The sequence below is a fragment of the Salvelinus fontinalis genome, chromosome 7, assembly GCF_029448725.1.
Source record: "Salvelinus fontinalis isolate EN_2023a chromosome 7, ASM2944872v1, whole genome shotgun sequence".
NCBI lineage: Eukaryota > Metazoa > Chordata > Actinopteri > Salmoniformes > Salmonidae > Salvelinus > Salvelinus fontinalis.
The window spans coordinates 27222200-27243535 of record NC_074671.1 but is presented as its reverse complement, the minus strand read 5'-3'; the positions used below and the strand labels follow the sequence as shown (position 1 = coordinate 27243535).

General features: G+C 40.3%; 1 protein-coding gene across 4 annotated transcripts in view; it reads left to right on the top strand.

Annotated features, from left to right (window-relative positions):
• The window catches only part of LOC129859326 (RNA-binding Raly-like protein), a 154199-nt gene extending 134664 nt beyond the window's left edge, over nucleotides 1–19535 (top strand). For 2 of the 4 annotated variants that reach the window (XM_055928958.1, XM_055928957.1), the window contains exons 5-9: nucleotides 3734–3921; nucleotides 10759–10875; nucleotides 11253–11422; nucleotides 12484–12522; nucleotides 16949–19535. In XM_055928958.1, the coding sequence (XP_055784933.1) occupies nucleotides 3734–3921; nucleotides 10759–10875; nucleotides 11253–11422; nucleotides 12484–12516 (508 nt within the window). In that variant the 3' untranslated portion in view covers nucleotides 12517–12522; nucleotides 16949–19535. The remainder of the gene's footprint in view (nucleotides 1–3733; nucleotides 3922–10758; nucleotides 10876–11252; nucleotides 11423–12483; nucleotides 12523–16948) is intronic. The other 2 variants (XM_055928959.1, XM_055928960.1) reach the window with 1 other exon arrangement.
• Nucleotides 19536–21336: the final 1801 nt, after the last annotated feature.

The following is a 21336-nucleotide window of genomic DNA, read 5'->3' as shown; positions in this document are numbered from 1 at the left end:
CAGTACGACGCCTTCTACCTCCACGGTAAGCACGGGGAGTTGGCTCGGGTATCCTACCCGGCTTTGCCACACTCCTCGTGTGCCCCCCCCCAAGAAATTTTTGGGTCTTACTCACGGGCTCCCAACCGCGTCGTCGCGCTGCCTCCTCATACCAGCGCTCCTGGGCTGTGGCTGCCCTCTTCTCCTCCTTAGGACGGCGATATTCCCCTGGTTGAGCCCAAGGTCCTCTACCGTCCAATATCTCCTCCCAAGTCCAGAAATCCTTATTGCTCCGTCGAGCATTCCCATACCGCTTGGTCTCTGTATTTTGGTGGGTGATTCTGTTAGAGCTGTCGCTCTCCTCATCCTCAGATGAGGTGAGGAGAGAAGGATCTTCTGACCAAAATGCGGAGTCTGGGAAATATGCCATCTTTATTATAAATTACCACGATGCAGATGACAACACGAAAACTAAACAAAACACTTTCAAACTACAAAATAACAAAACGACGTAGAACGAAAACCTGAACATAAACTTACATAACTGAAACGTAAACTCACGAACAGGCAACAGACGACATCGAAACAAAACGAACAGCCAAACAGTCCCGTTTGTGAATATACATCGAATAACGACACGAAGACATCACAGGAGACAATCACCCACAAACACACAGTGATAATGCCCTACCTAAATATGACTCTTGATTAGAGGAAAATGCAAACCACCTGCCTCTAATCAAGAGCCATACCAGGCACACCGAAACCAACATAGAAACAGATAACATAGACTGCCCACCCAAAACACATGCCCTGACCATAAACACATAAAAAACAACATAAAACAGGTCAGGACTGTTACAGTGCGTCGTTAGAGCATGTGTCGATACTGATAGGATCGAAAGAAAGGCAGTGCTGCTCTCCGATCAGCGTTCTCCATTCAAACCCTAATATTAGATACTGACGACCAATCAGCTCCTAGAAAGAAATGATCACCTATAACAGCAAATATTGAGGTGGTTAATTCTAATGCTTAGGCTATGCACTAAATGGAATATTTGGCACATCATTGCGCACATGTTGTTAGGCCTACACATCATGAAATTGAGGCAAGAATTACAGACAGTAGCCTACAATTAGAAAAATAAAACTCAAACGATTGAACTTGAAATTGATTCAATATGATTGAAACACAGTGCCTTCAAAAAGTATTCAAACTCCTGGACTTTTTCCACATTTTGTTGTGTTAGAGCCTAAAAATTAGTCAATGGAGATGTTTTGGTCACTGGCCTACACACAATACCCCATAATGCCGAAGTGGAATTATGTTTTTTCAAATGTTTACAAAATGTTTACAATTAATTAAAAATTAAAATTCAACCCTTTTGTTATTACAAACCTAAGTTCAAGAGCAAAAATGTGCCTAACAAGTCACATAATAAGTTGCACGGACTCACTCTGTGTGCAATAATATTGTTTCACATTATTTTTGAATGACTACCTCGTCTCTGTACTCCACACATATTATCTGTAAGTTGAGCAGTGAATTTCAACCACAAATTCAACCACAAAGACCCAAGAGGATTTCCAATGCCTCGCAAAGAAGGGCACCTATTGGTAGATCGATAAAAATAAGCAGACATTGAATATCCCTATGAGCATAGGGAAATTATTAATTACACTTTGGATGGCGTATCAATACACCCAGTCACTACAAGGATACAGGCCGGAGAAGTTGCCGGAGTAGAAGGAAACCAATCATGGATTTCACCATGAAGCCAATGGTGACTTTTAAACAGTTACACAGTTTAATGGCTATGATAGGAGAAAGCTGAGGACGGATCAACAATGTTGTAGTTACTCCACAATACTAACCTAATTGACAGAATGAAAAGGACGCCTGTACAGAATACAAATATTCCAAAACATGCATCTTGTTTGCAACAAGGCACTAAATAGTTCAAAACTGTGGCAAAACAATTAACTTTTGATCCCGAATACAAAATTGTTATGTTTGGGGCAAATCCAATTATTGAGTACCTCTCTTCATATTTTCAAACATTGTGGTGGCTGAATCATCATATGGATATGCTGGGGAGTATTTCAGGGGCGGAATGGAATGAAACGGAATGGAGCAAAGTACAGGCAAAATCCTAGACCCTGAGAGATGAATTCACCTTTCAGTAGGACAATAACCTAAAACACAAGGCCAAATCTACACTGGAGTTGCTTTCCAAGAAGACAGTGAATGTTCCTGAGTGGGCAATTTACAGTTTGACTTAAAATGATTGGCAAGACCTGAACATTGTTGTCTAATAATGATCAACAACCTGCTTGACAGAGCTTGAAGAATTCTCCCCTCAAAAATTAGAAAATATTGTACAATCAAATATTGTGCAAACATCTTAGAGACTTACCCGGAAAGACTCACAGCTGTAATCGCTGCCAAAGGGATTCTAACATGTATTGACACAACGAAATGTAACACAATAAAATGTGGAATAAGTCAAAGGGTATGAATACTTTCTGAAGGAACTCTAAATCCAATCAATTTTATCCCACTTTGTAACAAAACTACATACAGTAGGCATAGGGCGTAGCTTACTGTATTTATATCTTAATGAAGTCATCTCGGTTTTCATTTGAGGCATTTTGTTTTTTACTCTTTTCTTGTCGATAACAATTGCAAAGACATTGGCAACTTTATCTTGTAGTAAACTTTGTTGTGAAGTTATCGACGGTCACAGAGAGACAGATAAACATCTTGATTCTAGGTTTAGCAGAGATCTTCAAAGTGGGCAAAAAAAGCATCTAATGACCCAGTTATCTGTTCTACGGGTGGTCTGAGGCAGTCAATAAATGACGAGTGTTTTCCACTTTAGTAACGATGGTTTTGGGAAACAGCTCTGAGATGTAACCGTGTGCCTACAAAGGTTTTAACGATGAACTTAGCCTTAAGATGCTTTTAGGAAACCGGGCCTTTGACAACAAATTATGTGAGACAAAACACATCATTTGAAGCGCAAATTACATTTTTGAAAGTCACTTTTTGCATGTGGAAATATTTTTTATAATTTTGTATAATCACCTTCCAGTGTAAAAAACATTTGAAATTAAAAACAAAAAAACAATGTTTTAAGTGACAAGTAGGCAGGGGTTTGAAGCCGAAAAAGCAAGAAAATTCACATGAGCACCACAATGCCTACACCACCCATGCTCTACTAAACAACTGTTTCTGAGCTTACTGTATGTCAATGTTACACAGTTAAGCTAACGGTTACAGAAATTAGGAATGGAGACATGCTCTATAGAGACCTCTATATGAGTGACTGCGTCCAGCACACCACCCCGTTGTTATGTTGGGCACCTACTGACCAAACAAGTATGTTTATGAAATATATTATGAAATACTGTATATATTTTTCCTCAATGACATGTATTGCTAAAATAAATGTTTAAGAACATACAGGCAGGCACCACATTACTACAGTACAAAACAGCTTGCTCAGTCAAGTATGATGGCCCTGTAAGTATAAAAGCAAAGCTTGCTTTTCATATAATAAAAAACCTTGAAAAGGTGGTGGAATGGGATTAGTGGATTCCAATACTTGAACTTGTATGCGATACAAATCACATTATTGTGGGAGCACCTCCTCTAATAGTAGGAATTAGGCTGTTTGATCTCTATGGGTGTAATTCCCTCCTGTCCTCGGGCTGTTTGATCTCTATGGGTGTAATTCCCTCCTGTCCTCAGGCTGTTTGACTACCATGGCCGGGTGGCCCCACCCCCCAGGGCGGTGATCCCCTTGAAGCGCTCCCGGGTCCTGGCTCCATCCACACGACGTGGGAAGACATCCTTCCCCATCAAGACCACCTCCTCTTCCTCCTCTTCCTCCAGACCACCCACCTCCTCCTCCTCCTCTACCTCTTCCGGACTCAAGTGTAGGTTCACCAACTGTTATACTGTATATGTGGCTGATTCCAATGTGGCAATACTAGGATTGGAAAAGGATTAACACATATGGCTAACATTCAGCTAAACATAATAGATATTGTATCGTCGAATGTGAGGGGGATAAATAATACAATGAAGCAGGAAAATATGTACAGAAAGATTAAGTTGCTTAATATACAACTATTTCACATTGGTAAACCATCTGAAATTTTTAAAAAGACTTACCAAGTGATTTTACTCTCCCTTAACAAAAGGAGCTGTCATTTCCCAACCTACCCTAGCACAACTTGCACTTTCTCTGCCACTATAAAAAGCAATGGCGTTTCCAGACAACAGGAACGAGCAACAGCAATGTAGAGCACAAACAGAACGCTGTATCCTTCCAGTCACAAACAGAACACTGTATCCTTCCAGTCACAAACAGAACACTGTATTCTTCCAGTCACAAACAGAACACTGTATCCTTCCAGTCACAAACAGAACACTGTATCCTTCCAGTCACAAACAGAGCACTGTATCCTTCCAGTCACAAACAGAACACTGTATCCTTCCAGTCACAAACAGAACACTGTTTCCTTCCAGTCACAAACAGAGCACTGTATCCTTCCAGTCACAAACAGAGCACTGTATCCTTCCAGTCACAAACAGAACACTGTATCCTTCCAGTCACAAACAGAACACTGTATCCTTCCAGTCACAAACAGAACACTGTATCCTTCCAGTCACAAACAGAGCACTGTATCCTTCCAGTCACAAACAGAACACTGTATCCTTCCAGTCACAAACAGAACACTGTATCCTTCCAGTCACAAACAGAACACTGTATCCTTCCAGTCACAAACAGAACACTGTATCCTTCCAGTCACAAACAGAACACTGTATCCTTCCAGTCACAAACAGAACACTGTATCCTTCCAGTCACAAACAGAACACTGTATCCTTCCAGTCACAAACGATTCATCCATATCTGTCTCTGACCCACATTGAATCTTTTGATTAGCAAATTAACAATAAGACCATGTTTTACATTTAACGTGCTGATCAGAGTTCTGTGTTCCTGAACGGCAGTCTATAAGGAACGGGCTGTATAATTGGACTCAGTGTGCGGTCTGTACGGTTTCTGCTTCCCCCTTATTCAGTGCAGTGTTATCAGTACCCACAGCTTGCTAACGTCAGTCAAGGGGCTCTGATGCAGTGGACTTATGGAGGGAGCGAAAAACATGTTTTCCTCCTTTTTTGGATAGACTATATTGATTTTTCTCCAAGCCGGGCATCACGGTTCTATATCTGGTAGCCACAGTCGCTAAAGTCAGAACCGTGAGAAATTGCTGTTTCTATTGACGTAGATGGATTGGGAGCAAGCTATGGTTAGATAGTCCAAAGATTTGGGTGGGTGGATCTATATAGTTTGTAGGGGCTGTGGTGCATAACAGCCATTCAGATCCTATGTAAGCCATAGCTGTCAAAGACCAGGCCTAGCAGACAAATGAACTAATATTCTCAGTATTGACCTCTTCGTCCTCTACAATTCAATAGAGATAAGCTCTGCATACGACAACAAAAGTAATGCCAGTGGCAAAACAGACCATATTGCTCAGAGCATGCTGGAGATTTCCCTAGTGCTCTATTTGACTTAAAGCTATCCAGGGTCTCAAATGACTTCGGTAAGAACAATCTGGACTCTCCTTGTCTGCTGCAGTCTTCATCTTGCAGTGATTCAAAGAGACCGTCGCTATCTCCAAGAACACATTCCTCTCTATGGGTCATCGTTAAGTCCCAGAATAAGATCCAATCTGTCCAACCCCATAGAAATAGAAGCGACTATGTTGTTTTTCTCTGTAATGCTGAGCTATCAAGAGGGTGCTGTTGATGAAATGATGTTGGATTAGGCTGGGTATGTCTGGAGTCTCTCTCTATCTGTGGCTCGTGTGGCTTATAGCACAAAGGAACAGGGCCTGAAGTCACTGATAAATTAGAAATGGCTCCACACTTTCTTATCATCAAAGGACAACTATAGTAAGTTGCCCAGAGCATACGCAGTTGTTGTTGACTGTTGAAATAACAAATTGCTGTGTGTGTGTGTGCGTGAATGCGTGCGTGTGCGTCTGTGCCTGTGCGCGCGCCTGCCAAAAGCATTGAGGGGACAGCAATGAAGGAGGGAGACTTCAATGTATCATATATCACACCTCCTTGGCACCATTCTCCAGCTCCACTATATCCTCTATACTTTCTGTTTTCTCTGTCTGTGGTATGGCTGATCCAGAGCTCTCAACGCTCAAACAACAGAGTCCATGGCCACTTTAGGGAACAACAGGTGGCTGTTTCCAATACACACGTTGACTCTGCATTGCATCTGAAGTAGGATTGCATACCAGACAAGCGCAATGCTGCTTTGAATGGAGCGAATGCATTCACAAACACCACAGAATGCAAACACATGTTCTGTCCACACGTATGTCCTTACCGACCACTTTAAAATCAACAAGGGGCCATGTCACCTCTAGGGTCAGGTGCTTGTGGTTTGATGTTGGACTGGGCAAGAGAGACAAAGACCTCTATGGCTTCAACTGTGTCCAGGTCGTCATTGTAAATAAAGTTAAATAAGTTCAACTGATTAGCTAGGAAAGGGGCAATAGAAATACGTTCCCCCAGCCCTATATGCTTTCCCTAGAGATAAGGTTCTTTCTCCTGATCTAATAGCAACACTGTATACTCTTAGAAAAAAGGGTTCCAAAAAGGTTTTTTTTACTGTCCCCGTAGGAGAACCCGTTTTGGTTCCAGGTAGAACTCTTTTGGATTTCATGTAGAACTCTCTGTGGAAAGGGAACCCAATAGGATTCTACATGGAACCCAATAGGATTCTACCTGGAACCAAAAGTGATCTACCTGGAACCAAAAAGGGTACTTTAAAGGGTTCTCCTATGTGGACTGACAAAGAACCTTTTTTAGGTTCTAGATAGCACCTTTTTTTCTAAGAGTGTAGGAAATGTCCTTGGTGAAAAAGTAGAGGAGAGAACAACAGCGGGGAGCTTAATGATGTGTTTCTGTGTAATAAATCAATGTTTTAACAATAAATAGTGGCTACAAAGCAGTCATGAGATTGCACATAATGAACATTTCTACAACATTTTTCAGAGGCTTCTGATTCGGAACTAAAGCCCCAGAAATAAGTGATGGGAATGCTTCACACAGCCACTCATGCGTCCTCGTTCTGACACTGACCAGCTTTGATCGGTGTCAAAGTCCGTTTTCTTATTTCAGACTTGTGCTGTCTGTTTTTCCCTATTTTGACGGTTGTCAAATTTTCAACCATAAAAAAATTGACAACTGTACCATATAGATTGTAAAATATTTGGGAAGAGATTTTCAATGTACCGATTCCATGGCACATGGTTTATGAACTGATACATAACTTAAGAGTTATTTCAATGTAAATTATTCTACAAAATTCTTTCAACCAATAGAATGTTATTTATATATATATAAACTGTATATGGGGCATACAACCTACCCAGCGGTGCAGATTTTGCTGCAAAGAGACAGAATCATTAGATCATTTGTTTTGGTACTGTCTATGTACAGTAGCTTGTTTTTGGTCTCTGGTTCAGGAATGGTGGAAGAATTTCAACACTCACCTGGAGCTAACTCTGCAAATAGCACTACTGGGTGATTTGAAAGTCATAGTAAATCGATCAATAATATAATAATACTCTTAGCAAAAAAAAAATTATCTTTCATTTACAATCTTTAGGAACTATGAGAATAGAAAGGTTCTGCGCATTTGTTAAACTTCACAGCACAGTTGAAAAATATATGCTTAATAGAGATCAAGACTGGATGGTGTTCGGAGATAGATGGAAGGGGTTGCATGGAGCTGAAGGGTGGGACTAAAAATAACAAGATAACTCATGTAAATTATAAACTGGGTGGTTCAAGCCCTGAATACTGATTGGCTGACTGCCGTGGTATGTCAGACCGCATACCATGGTGCAATATTCATATGTGTAAACATACTGAATTGAAATTGGATGCATTTTACCGCCATATCATACTGTGTTATGATTGGTTAAGACCACCCAAATGGTTAGGTGATGGTCAGTTTGATTCTGGTTGGCGATACGTGAACATGCCAGTTATAGCTAGCTAAAGAGCTACGTTAAGAAATATCCTGTAGTACTGCATTTTATTATTTTGTACAAAGTGTGCAAAACAAGACACATGGGTATGACAAAAACATATTTTTATATGTTACGTTGGTAACCAGTTTATAATAGCAATAAGGCATCTCGGGGGTTTGTGGTATATGGCCAATATACCACGGCTAAGGGCTGTGTCCAGGCACTCCGCTTTGCATTGTGCGTAAGAACAGCCCTTAGCCGTAGTATATTGGCCATATACCACATCTCCTCAGGCCTTATTGCTTAAATATACAGTGCCCGTAAAATGAATATAGGTTCAGAACTTTTGTGAAACAGCACAGTTGGAAAATATGTGAAAAATAGAAATCAAAACTGGATGGTCTTCAGAGATAGATGGGAGGGGTTGAGGGTAGCTGAAGGATGGGACTAAAAATAAACAAAATATAACTATTGTAAAATATACTGTGTCTGTAAAATGTATATAGTATGTATTAGCTGGAAGTAGAAGCCTCCGTGTTGTTGTCCCTTAGTTTAACTCCAATTAGGGGAGGGATGGTAGGGTAAGGGGAAAATAATAAAGGAAAATATATTTCAAAAAATATATATATACAATAGCAGTCAAAAATTTGGACACGCCTACTCATTCCAGGGTTTTTCTTTATTTTTACTATTTTCTACATTGTAGAATAATAGTGAAGAAATCAATCAGAATACTACATGGAATCATGTAGTAACCAAAAAAGTGTTAAACAAATCAAAATATATTTGAGATTCTTCAAAGTAGCCACCCTTTGCCTTGATGACAGCTTTGCACACGCTACTTTGAAGAATCTCAAATGTAAAATATTTTTTGATTTGTTTTCCTTTTTTTTGCTTACTACATGATTCCATATGTGTTATTTCATCGTTTTGATGTCTTCACTATTATCTACAATGGAGAAAATAGTAAAATAAAGAAAAATCCATGAATGAGTAGGTTTGTATACATATGTATATATATTACACAGTCACAGTCAAAAGTTTGGACACACCTACTCATTCAAGAGTTTTTCTTTATTTTTACTATACTTTTTTTGGTTACTACATGATTCCATATGTGCTATTTCATAATGTTAATGTCTTTTGTCCAAACTATTGTGTGTGTGTGTGTGTGTGGGGGGGGGGGGGGCATTGGAAAGCATGCAGAAAATTACATTGATGGAATCCACAATCTATCTGCAATATTATAGCTGATCTACCCCCTTAAAAAATGTTCAACCATCAAGATAGTGAAACAGGATATCATTTTTTTTTTTACTCGGAATTCCTAGTACTTCCAGCTACTTAAGTATACAGCCTAATGTGTACTGTACATCAGAGAGATGGGCCTGCGCAGAATTAATCTGACGTCCGTCAGATATGGTGTATTTTGGTAGGCCTATTTATTAAGTGGAAGTGATCTGCATTTCAAAGTCAAATCCCATACTGTGGTTGAATCCCAAATGGCACCCTATTCACTACCTTGTGCACTGCTTTTGACTTGAGGCTGTGGTCAAAAGAAATGAAATATATTGGAAATAGTGTGTCATTTGGGATGCAGCCATTTTAGGTTGACCAATTTTTACTTCAGCATCTTTGGTTATGTATAGTGTAAGAATGCAGCCAAATAACATTTGACCACACCTCCACAAGTTCAAACATCATGATGCTTATCAGTTTATTTCTATATTTATATATCTGTTCGAAATACATTACTTATTCACATAAGACATCATTAATTTATTCTATATTTATCCGCTTATTATTATTAGTTTATCATACTTGAACCATGCAATGCAGTAATTTATTTACTGTTCATTGTTTGTTACAAAGACCTGGGTTCAAGTACTATTTAGGGTATTTCAATTATTAAAAAATATATTTGGAAGTAAGTATCTGGATATTTTTGATTTGAAAAGACAAGTTGAGTATTGGAATGTATTTGGAAATATACTTGGAAAGTATTGGCATGTATTTGAAAATACTCAAACACTGACTCAGATACACTCCCATGCATTTAACCCAGGTATTTGAAAATAGTATTTGAAATAAGTATTTGGAAAAAACGTTCAAATATGATATTTAAATGAAATTATTTGAAAATACTTTCAAATAATTCCAATAGAAGTAGTTGATTCTGCCACATTATTTTAAAATACTCAAATACACAGAAAATGTATTATTTAAATAACAAATAATGAAATTCCCATGTATTTGAACCCAGGTCTGTTGTTACATAATGTCAAAATGGCATCATCCCCTTTGTGTTGTCTTATTATGTTCCCAAAAAGTAATCAGAAATTATAAGCAGAGATGTTGGCTACAGCCGTTAACGCAGGTAATGAGCAGGAATCAGACATCATAGTGGATGTAAGCCATGAACTCATCTCCTAATTGAAAGCAGTGGTTTCATATTTGGAATAGGAGAACTGTACACGGTCGGATAAATTGATATGTTCACCCCTGGAGAAAATGTCATTTGGCTTGATGAAAAGATAGAATGATAGGGGGTCCTGGGGTACGACCAGATGATAACGTCAGTTCTGTGATACGCAGTTTATGAAAATGAATCGTTGAGTGGTGTTTAAAATTAAAATAATCTTGTAAAATAAACCCACACTATGGTATAATAAATCGATTTATTGTCTGTTTTTGATTATGTCTCAGCAGTGAAGACGGACCAGCTCCAGACCATTAAACGAGAGCTAACTCAGATCAAGATAAAGATCGACTCTCTGCTGGGTCGCCTGGAGAAGATCGAGAAACAGCAGAGAGCCGAGTCTGGTGAGGGGGGAGGGGGGGGGGGACAAAGACAGAGGGTAAGGGTGTCAGAGAGAAAGAGAGGGCAACGGGGGGAGAGAGATAGAGATGGAAAGAGAGAAATGTAGAGAGAGAAAACATGTCAAAGAGAGAGAGAGAGGACAGTCTCAGCAAGGGAGGTGAAGTAGGAGAACATTTAAAGCTTGTTCAGATGTTAAACACAGTTTCACCAAGACTGATTAGTATGATGTTCTGAATCTCAATTGCAAGTCTCTCCTTATCCCCTCAGAGTAGCTAGTCAGCATCTTGTTACTTTTTGTCACCAGTTGTTACTTTGGTCTCATTTCTTTGTCCTCTCACTCTTTCTTTCACGCTTTCTCTTCTTTTCACGTTTTCTCCAGAGGCTCAAAGAAAGTACGAGGACAACTGTGACTCTCTCCATGAGGAGTCTGTGTCGGAGACAGCTGAGAACTCCGGGGAGGAGGCGGGCAACAGGGCACTGGATGTCGAGGCCGGAGAGATGACCGACGGGGGCGAGGATGACTACGACGAAGAGGGTAGCCATCATCTGGTAAGGGAAATGGGTGATGAAAGGGGGCCTGGAAGGCGGTCAGGGGAGACAGTGGTTTGGGATAGGAGATTTAAATTGGGCACACCAGTCTTGCCCTTAAGAAAGTTAATTCTGCCGAATTATTCATGGCTCAAGATCCGAAAAGCAGTTGCTCATGAGTAAATTATGTGTGCCACCACAGACAGTTTCTCCCTGACAGCCCAACTCAAGTGAAGGCGGTGGCAGGTCCCTGTTCATACGCACACACATAAACACACGTGCGTGCACACACACACACACCACACACTGTCATGGGTTGTAATTAAAACAGGGCGCTGCAGACTTACCAGGGGGACTTGGAGGCCTGTCTTAACCGGTCCAAATATGAAAATGAAGATGGAGTTGATACTGAGGGAACTGAAAGTGTTCTTTAAAGTCACCATTTTATACTCTTCAAAGAACTAGACTGAGGGAAAAGCGAAAGTATTTTTGACAACTTTTGGAACAGCTGAGATGACAGATACAATTATTGATCACTTCAGTCAACAACTCACCTTATTGATATTTCTCACAGTTATCACAAATAGAATGCTATTTGAGCATGTCATTTTTCAAAATAATGATATCATCCCTGTTGTGTCACTAGAGTCTTGCTCCTCATAGAGTACACATTATTTCAAGTTCAAGCAGGAAGATCGAAGGACTTATCTGTGTGGTTCATCTGTGGTTCAATGTCACCATGCTTTCCCTATTATGTGATATTTATGACCCATTATAAAATGGAGCGGGTGCATGCCGTCCAAGAGCTAAGCCTTGTCTTCTCGCTAATAGAAGAGATTATTTTTCCCAGCGAGTGTGTGGGATATTTATTTGTTTCTTCATTCAAGGTCATATTGATCAGATATAGTGGAAATGTACAATGACCCAGGACATTTTTTGTTTAAAGTTGACAGAGCTCTCCAACAACTTGAAAAACCCTGAATTAAGTTCTGATTTAAGCAGGGTTTGTTTTATAGCTGATTAAATTAGAACTGCACAAATTGGATTTTAAATACTGATGCATTTCGTCCTTTTCTTTTCAGATAGAGAACCATGTTTCTGACATTGATAACTGAGAACAGGTAAGAATTTGGAACCAATACACTTTTGAAAATTAGATAATCTAAGCTTGTTTAGTCAGCCATTTTAGGTTCTCTAACGTTTTCCTTTAGTTTCATGAACCTTAGTAAATCACAAATGTCACAATTATTGAAGTTTTTCTTTAGGCCTAGAATCAATCAGATCAAGCATTAACCCGCGGTAGCGGACACCTGCATAGCTGGTATTTTGGTGGTGTCAGAGGTGTAACAGCGTTAGAGCTGTCAAATCGGTGAGCGGCTGCGTTTGCGGTCATTGTCACAAAGCCACACCCGTCCCACTCGCATTACAATTTCAGAATGAGAAAGTGCAGGCTACTTAGAAATAATGACACTCAAATTGAAAAACATTCAACGAAATTACGAGGATTTCTATCAGTCTAATCGAGGTGTAGATTACATCTCACATTCCAGTGTTCAAACTTGTAAACAAGGCTGCGTGTGATTTCTCTAAAATGCGACTCCGTGCAGCCAATGGCAATGTCCGCTTTAGGTTTAATGCCAGGAGCCGCTTGTGGATTTGACAGCTCTAACGCAGTTCCACCTCCGACACCACCAAAACAACCGCTATGCGGAGGTCGGCTAGCGCGGATCTGATAGAATCTAGCCCTTAATCTTAACCATCACCAAGCATTGACTCATCAATCATGTCCTAAAGTAAAAGCACTGTGACAGACGTAGGGCCAGTTAGCTCCAGTGAAGGGCAGCTAATGCAGACGCTGACAGAGAGCGTAGTAATGGAGTTGCAATGGCCCAGAACTGGCCACAAACAACATTCATCTCATTTAATAGTGTGGAAGTGGAGAGACTGAATGAATAGCAGGGCCCGAGGAAAATTGTTTCTTCTCGCCTGTCGTCCTCTCAGGCTCAGGGTAATGACCAAGGAAGCCACATCATCACTAGGCCTAGCATGCAGAGTTGTCCTAGCAGGGCTATTTAGTAGTATTTATGACTTCTGTCCAAATGATGCTACATTAATCCAAAGTTCTCTTAGAGACTGGCTGATAGATTAGACCACTAGCTTTGATGTAGACTAGAGAAAATGTTCTATTCATGGTTGTTACAGTATTCATTACGTTTTATTATCGTTGAATGTGTTGTCTTTCTTTGGTTTAAGGTTGATGGAGGAAATGTTACATGGGAGATCATATGTAAAGTACTATGTTGGCCACATATGGTGTTAAAAGTCATAGCATATGGCTGTAATGGACAATGCCAAGTTATCTTTCTCTCTCACTCTCTGCCTCTCCCTGCCTATCCATTCATCTGGAGAGCCAATTCCCTTGCTCATCCACATATAAAACAGCCGTATGTCACACTGCCATTTCCCATTTCCATTTGATGTTTGCCACTTTCAAATTCAATCGGTGGCCCCATCCATATGCAGCGCAACCTCAGAGTGCATGCTTTAAAAATACCTAAAACACTTCAAACACAAACCGTTCTGCTAAGACATAAGACTATTCTCTAAAACACATAAGACCAATTGCAATGGAGGGAATAGCAGCCATTTTACTGACTCCTGACCAATTATGCTATTTTGTGTATATTTTTGCGCTGATCTTATCTTTTTTTGTGCATAATGTTTCCGACATAATTTCCTATGACCAAAAGCAGCTTCTGCATATCAGAACAGCTATCACTTACGTCAATTTGGATGAGGACTTATACTTCAATGAATCGGAGGCAAAGGACATATTGATCATCCCGGACCAGGCCCAAATCCCCAACACTAGTAGGAGGCGGCACTATAGAGGTGGGATGCCTGTGCAATCACTGGAGAATAAACTGGACGAGCTCTGTTTGAGACTATCCTATCAACGGGAGCTGAAGAACTGTAATATTATATGTTTTACCGAGTCCTGGATGAACAAGGACATGGAAAATATAAATCAAGCTGTTTTTTCTATACATCGGTAGGACAGAACGGCAGCTTCGGGTAAGCTCAGTTTCTTTGCAAACCACAGCTGGTACGCAATCTTTAATATCAAGGAAGTCTCGAGGTCCTGCTCGCCTGAGTTAGAATACCTCACTATTTTCCAAGTGCGTTTTCATCTCTTTTTTTTCCTAGCTGTCTATTTACCAAAACAAACTGATGCTGGCACTAAGACCGCACTCAACAAGCTGCATAGGGCCATAAGCAAACAAGAAAATGCTCACCAGAGGAGGCGCTCCTTGTGGCCGGTGATTTTAATGCAGGAAAACTGAAATCCGTTTTACAAAATGTGTATCAGCATGTCACCTGTGCAACTCAAGACCACCTTTACTCCACACACAGAGACGCATGCAAAGCTCTCCCTCGCCCTCCATTTGGCAAATCTGACCATAACACTATCCTCCTGTTTCCTGATTACAAGCAAAAACAGGTAGTGGTCCATTGAAGTGGATGCTAAGCGACAGAACCATTTCACTAGCACAGACTGTTCTGGGATTCATCCGATGGCATTGAGGAGGTTACCACATCAGTCACCGGCTTTAATAATAAGTGCATCTACGACGTCATCCCCACAGTGACCGTACGTACATATCCCAACCAGAAGCTATGTATTACAGTCAACATCTGCACTGAGCTAAAGGCTGGAGCTCCCGCGTTCAAGGAGCGGGACACTAATCTGGACGCTTATAAGAAACCCTGCTATGCCCTCCAATGAACCGTCAAACAGTCAAAGCGTCAATACAGGACCGAATCCTACTACACTGGCTCTGATGCTCGTTAGAAGTGGCAGGGCTTGCAAACTATCACGGAACACAAAGGGAAATCCAGCAACGAGCTGTCCAGTGACTGGAGCTTACCAGATGAGCTAAATACCTTCTATGCTCGCTTCTAGGCAAGCAACACTGAACCACGCATGAGAGCACCATCTGTTCCGGACGACTGATCACGCTCCCCGTAGCCGATATGAGTAAGACCTTTAAACAGGGTAACAGTACAAGGCCTCAGGGCCAGACAGATTACCATGTGCTGACAAGTGTCTTCACTGACATTTTCAACCTCTCCATGACCCAGTCTGTAATACTCTTCCTTTGCCCAAGAATGCCAATGTAACCTGTCTAAATGACTAACTACAGCTCAGCGTTCAACACCATAGTGCCCTCCAAGCTCATCACTAAGCTAATGACCCTGGGATTAAACACCTCCCTCTGCAACAGAGATCAGAGATCTGGAATGTGGTGCCAGGACAACAACCTCTCCCTCAACATGAATAAGACAAAGGAAACAGAGGGCCAAGCACGCCCCCATTTACATCAATAGGGCTGTAGTAGAGCGGGTTGAGAGCTTCAACTTCCTCGGTATCCACATCACTAAGGACCTATCATGGTCCAAATACACCAACACAGTCATGAAGAGGGCACAAAAATGACTCTTGCCCCTCGTGGAGGCTGAAAAGATTTGGCATGGGCCCTGAGATTCTCAAAACGTTCTACAGCTGCACTATTGAGAGCATCTTGACTGGCTGCATCACTGCTTGGTATGGCAACTGCTTTGCTTCCGACCACAAGGCTCTACAAAGGCTAGTACGTACTGCCCAGTACATCACTGGGGCCGAGCTTCCTACCATCCAGGACCTCTATACCAGGCGGTGTCAGAGGAGAAGGCAAAAAAACTTGTCAGACTCCAGCCACCCAAGTCATAAACTGTTCTCCCTGCTACCACACGGCAAGTGGTACCGTTACCAAGTCTGGAACCAAAAGGCTCCTAAACAGCTTCTACCACCAAGCCATAAAATTGCTGAACAGTTAATCAAATGGCTACCTGGACTGTTTGCATTGACCTCCTTGTTTTTGCACTGACATTCTTGCACTGGCCCCATGTACACTCTCTGGACTCTACCCACACACTGACACTCCAACATACACATAGTCACACACACAAAAACACACTTTCACACTCTTCACATTCACTGCTGCTACTCTGTTTACTATCTATCCTGATTGCCTAGTACATACAGTATTACCTCAATTACCTCGTACCCCTGCACGTTGACTCGGTACCAGTATGCTTTGTATATAGCCTCGTTATTGTTATTTTACTGTTTTTATTTGCTAATTCTCTTACTTTTTAACTCTGCATTGTTGGGATATGGCTCGTAAGTAAGCAGATTACTGTAAAGTGTTGTATTCGGGGCATTAGACAAATACATTATATTTTATTTGCTGGTAGCAAGGATTGGATTGAACATCAAAGTGAAGAGCTCTAGATAGAATGTCTGGAAGGATTATGGAAGTTCTAGTCCCTACTCCCAAAAGGATCAACAAACTTCCCCAAATTCTAACTATGCGAGCATTAAGCACCGTGTAATCGTCCGATTTGCGGTATTATAAATAGTCACATTAATACAAAGGAAAGCCTGCGGCTATTTCCTGTTTTCTCATCTGCATTTTTGTCATTGTCATTTGTTTATATCTTCAGGACGAGGGAGCGGACATCTCTCCGTCTTCTCTACAGCATCAAGAGACATCCTCATCACCTCCTAGAGAAACCAAAGGATCTCTGGGGGAAGGAACCATTGTGTGGTGTAAAAACAAGATGGTAGTCTCCTTCTTTTCCATCTCTCTCTGTGTGTAGCGGAGACGTTGAACAACATTCAGATGCCCCACTGTGCAGCAGTAACTATATGAATATGGCCTGCTGCTGTCAGAAAAAATATATAATTTTACTGCATCTGCCCTAATTCACTCCTAGATATTCAATTTGCAATTGTTTTCAAGAGACTAATTCAATCATATTGATGCTAGAGAGAGAAGAAAATACTCATTAAAATGGTAGAAGAGTGGGTTATTTGCTGATGATAACTGCCATTCCCTTGAGTTATGTTCATATTTGTTTGTGTATGGCTTTTATTTTCAGTGCTGAACACAGTCAAAGAGGACCATTTTTGCATACGCGTTTACATTTTTGTCCTGTCGATTTGATCTCTGTTTTTTTCCCCATTTGGCCCGAAAGTAATAAATGATGATTAAACATGCACTATTGAGATCACCAATGGTTGTTTTTTTTAAGGATTTGGAAAGGTACAGAGGAGCATCAGTCTTGCCCATGCATAAGCGATCGCATTTGCGTAACTTTTTTCCAGATGAACCATTTATCACATGCATGCCCTGGGGGGGGATGATCCATTCTTTATTCTGACCTCCTACCAAATTTCAAAGGGGAAATCGGGCTTCCTGTGATAGCCAGCCAACGTCTGCTTTGGCTTCCTACCAGGGAACAGTGTCTCGCTGTAGCCGGCCCTGCACAGTTTGTACTACCCAGCATGCATCACTCTGTAGGAAGCTGTGCCCTCTCTCTCCACATGGATCTGACCTGTACTCGGGAGAGGAGACAAGGAGAGAAACGTGTGTTCTTTTGACTTATTTGAGCTGACTGCACCACCACCGCAAGCACCACATGCGCAGAGGCTTAAAAACCTATCCGAGCAAAAATGAAAAGAGGGAGAATTATAGTGCTGTACTGTCACTTATCTCATCCAATTTAGAAAATCCGCCAAATTGAATAATTAATAGAATTGCTCCCAATGAACTAATTAGACTACTTTTAACTCATTATTGGGATTGGATGTTGAAATATTTTTCTGTTACTGAAATTATAATTTTTCTGTTGTTGATTTTGCAGATTTTTCATTGTTATTGAGTCACCTAATAGGTGAAACAGAATCAAGGTTTCCGATAGCCTAAATAGAAAGAGCAGAGGATTATATCGATACACATTCTTGTACACTTTGTATGTTGAGATTTCTCTGCTGAAAGAGGTCTTTGTATTTGGAGTAGAATTCAAAAGGTTCAGAAACTGCCTCTACACAATAGTTGATTTTCGTACAATCCACTCAAATTTGATTTCTGTTTATTAATCTTATCACTACTTTTGTATTGTGGAATGTCTTTAAGAAAATGGTCATACCACTACCTGTTTTGATTTCACAATGATATATCCCATTCATTACTCTCAAAAACATAGTTTGAAATTCAATCAGGTCGTCACTGCAGTACATCCACACTGATGAAACACATTGTCACTATACCACTCAAAGCATATTTTAAGTTGATAAAGTCATACATTAGATAATTATGTAGGCCTACTGGGTGGATCAAGAGAAATGCTCATTTTAATACTATAGAAAGGGTTTTTAGCCTCTGGTTCAGCAGTGTGGATGTTTCGAATTGCAGGCTTTGATTGAATCCTTAGCTGACACCATTGAGTGGAGAGAAGAGTCTCCATAGACCAATTATTTGGGTTTGTTTGTTTGTTTATTGATGGGTAATGCAATTAGTAGTATGTCATGTTTTGCATACAAGGTCATCTTTAACTCAAATCTAACTCCATCATTTTGTCTGCGGTTTATGCTACTCTGCACCTTGCAAATCAAAGCAAACCTTGCTATCAAAAGCAACAAGTGTAATTTGGTGCCAGTGGAGAGGATTAACCAAAAACCATTGAAACATCACAGAGTTGGATGTGATCTTAAAGCCCGGAAAATTAGATGACATCGTGACCTTGTTGCAATTGACCCCTGTGTTTAAAATAATACTGTACTTGGGTTGATGGGTGGAAAAGGGTATTTTAGAGATGTGCAATTAAAAAATATTGTTGCATAGAAATGTACATTTTTGTAAAGATATTTTTATGAATGGCATGTTTAATCTGTGTTTTTCATTTGAATGTATATGGTTGCAACTGTTGTATGGCTATAGGGTCCATTGCATAGAACATAATACGATGACGTGTCATTGAAAATAAAAGTGTTTTATTTGTTTTCTCTTGTCGATAAAATGTTTCTGATTGATGTCATGTAATTTGAATGACACACATTTTATTTTACTTTGAAAATAAACAAACTGAAAGACAACTGAAATGATAATATATTGTCGATAATAATGCAGTTATTGATAGCTATTTACAATACATTACCTTTGTGTTCAATTTCATCACACATTTTAGATGTTCTAAAATCTCTTGGTAATGTTAAGACAAACCTATTATTAAATGGGCAGACCATGAAGTGTGTGCTTAGTGCTGTCCTTTCATTCTACCTCCCCAGAAAGTGTTATCTAGATTCTAGACAGAGGTCACTGTATGAATTCATATTCCATGCCCAAATAAGGTCATTCCTCGAACAACTCCAAATATATGGGTTAGCTGACAACATCACGAAAATGATGCTCACCCTCAATGGGGCAGATACTGTAGCTAGCAACAATGGCAAGAAGCTGCCATGTAGCTCGTTTCAGCTAGTTTTATCTAGTTCTTGATACCATGTCTTGTTTTGAGGTGTTTTGACTGATGTCATGTCTATGCTATTTGATTTTGAATTTTAGGACCCCTGTATGTATAAAAAATATATAAATAAATTACTACTATAGCCCATAGAAACGCATTGAATAACTCATTCATAAATAGCAAAAAAGACAGTAATATATATATTTTTTGAAACGTCTGTCCTATATCAAGGAGATATAAGAAAGCTCAGGAAATAGTTTGGGTTTTGGACACATTTAACAACTTTTTTCCCCACAAAACTACCTCCATACTTCCATTCATTTCTATGGGTTACCTTCACACGATTCCCGTGATACTTGTAGGGGTCGTAGATCAACACGGAGAACACCATCGAGTCTCATCTTATATGAGTTAGTAGGCCAAACCGTTCGGACGCTACAGACGTTTTTGTGAGAAGACTGGGGGGGGGGGGGGGGGGGGGGTGACGCACCCCTCCTAGGGACGGCATGGAAGAGCACCAGTAAGCCAGTGACTCAGCCCCTGTAATAGGGTTAGAGGCAGAGAATCCCAGTGGAGAGAGGGGAACCGGCCAGGCAGAGACAGCAAGGGCGGTTCGTTGCTTAAGGATTTTAATGAAAGAGCTCTTTCACATAATGCTGACTTGTTAAGGTATGACAATGTCCTTGAAAGCTGTGCAGTACGTCCTATGCCTTCAACAGGGTACCTTTTAAAGGTAGCAACGCAGCAACAGATGGCTAATTTACACCAGTCAATTAATCAACAGTAAAAGGTAATGTCCCACTGTTAACGAGGGCCAACTGTGATGTCACAGGTAATTAGCCCACTGTATTAAATGGTTCCACAATACCTGGTCTGATGGCCCACAGCTGTTTCATTTAACCCGTATTTATGAAACCATTCACCCCAAATAATGTGTTGGTAATGTGGTCTGCTCCTTTGGGCAATTGAATTACAGACTTTAGGATGGAAGCCAAATGGAGATAAAAAAAAGAATAATCCTGTTAAATATGAAAGTAATAAGGGATATAAAGGAATAAAATAGTTACAGACATAATTTCATTAAACTAAGTTCTGATATAGTGTAGGTCTAGACATTCTACAGCTATTCATTTGTCGAGCTGTAACCTACTCTGTGTTCTCATTCATACAAGTCGACCTAAATGCATAATAATCAGGTGGCTTTTTTAATCCTTCAATATTGATTTGTTTGTCTACATTTGGAAAACAAATAGACGTACCGTTGTCTTATAAGCTTATCAGCTCAGTCACAAAGTCCTATCTTAACATTAATGCGCCTGTTTGCTGACAGATTTGCCAATCTGCAAATGTTCATCATATTCCAATTATGCTTATTACAAATATGAATTACTGAGGGGGGGGATAAACTTCATTTGGACGAATGCCAAAGTAAATTAACATTTTGGCATCGAAATGGAGCAGGCATTATGCTGATAACAACTTTCCTTTTCACACTCCAACATTTTCCCATTGGTCTCGTCATTCATCTATTCCCTACCTACCATTTATTTACAGTCCTGGACATTCCAAATGTGGAAGAAAAA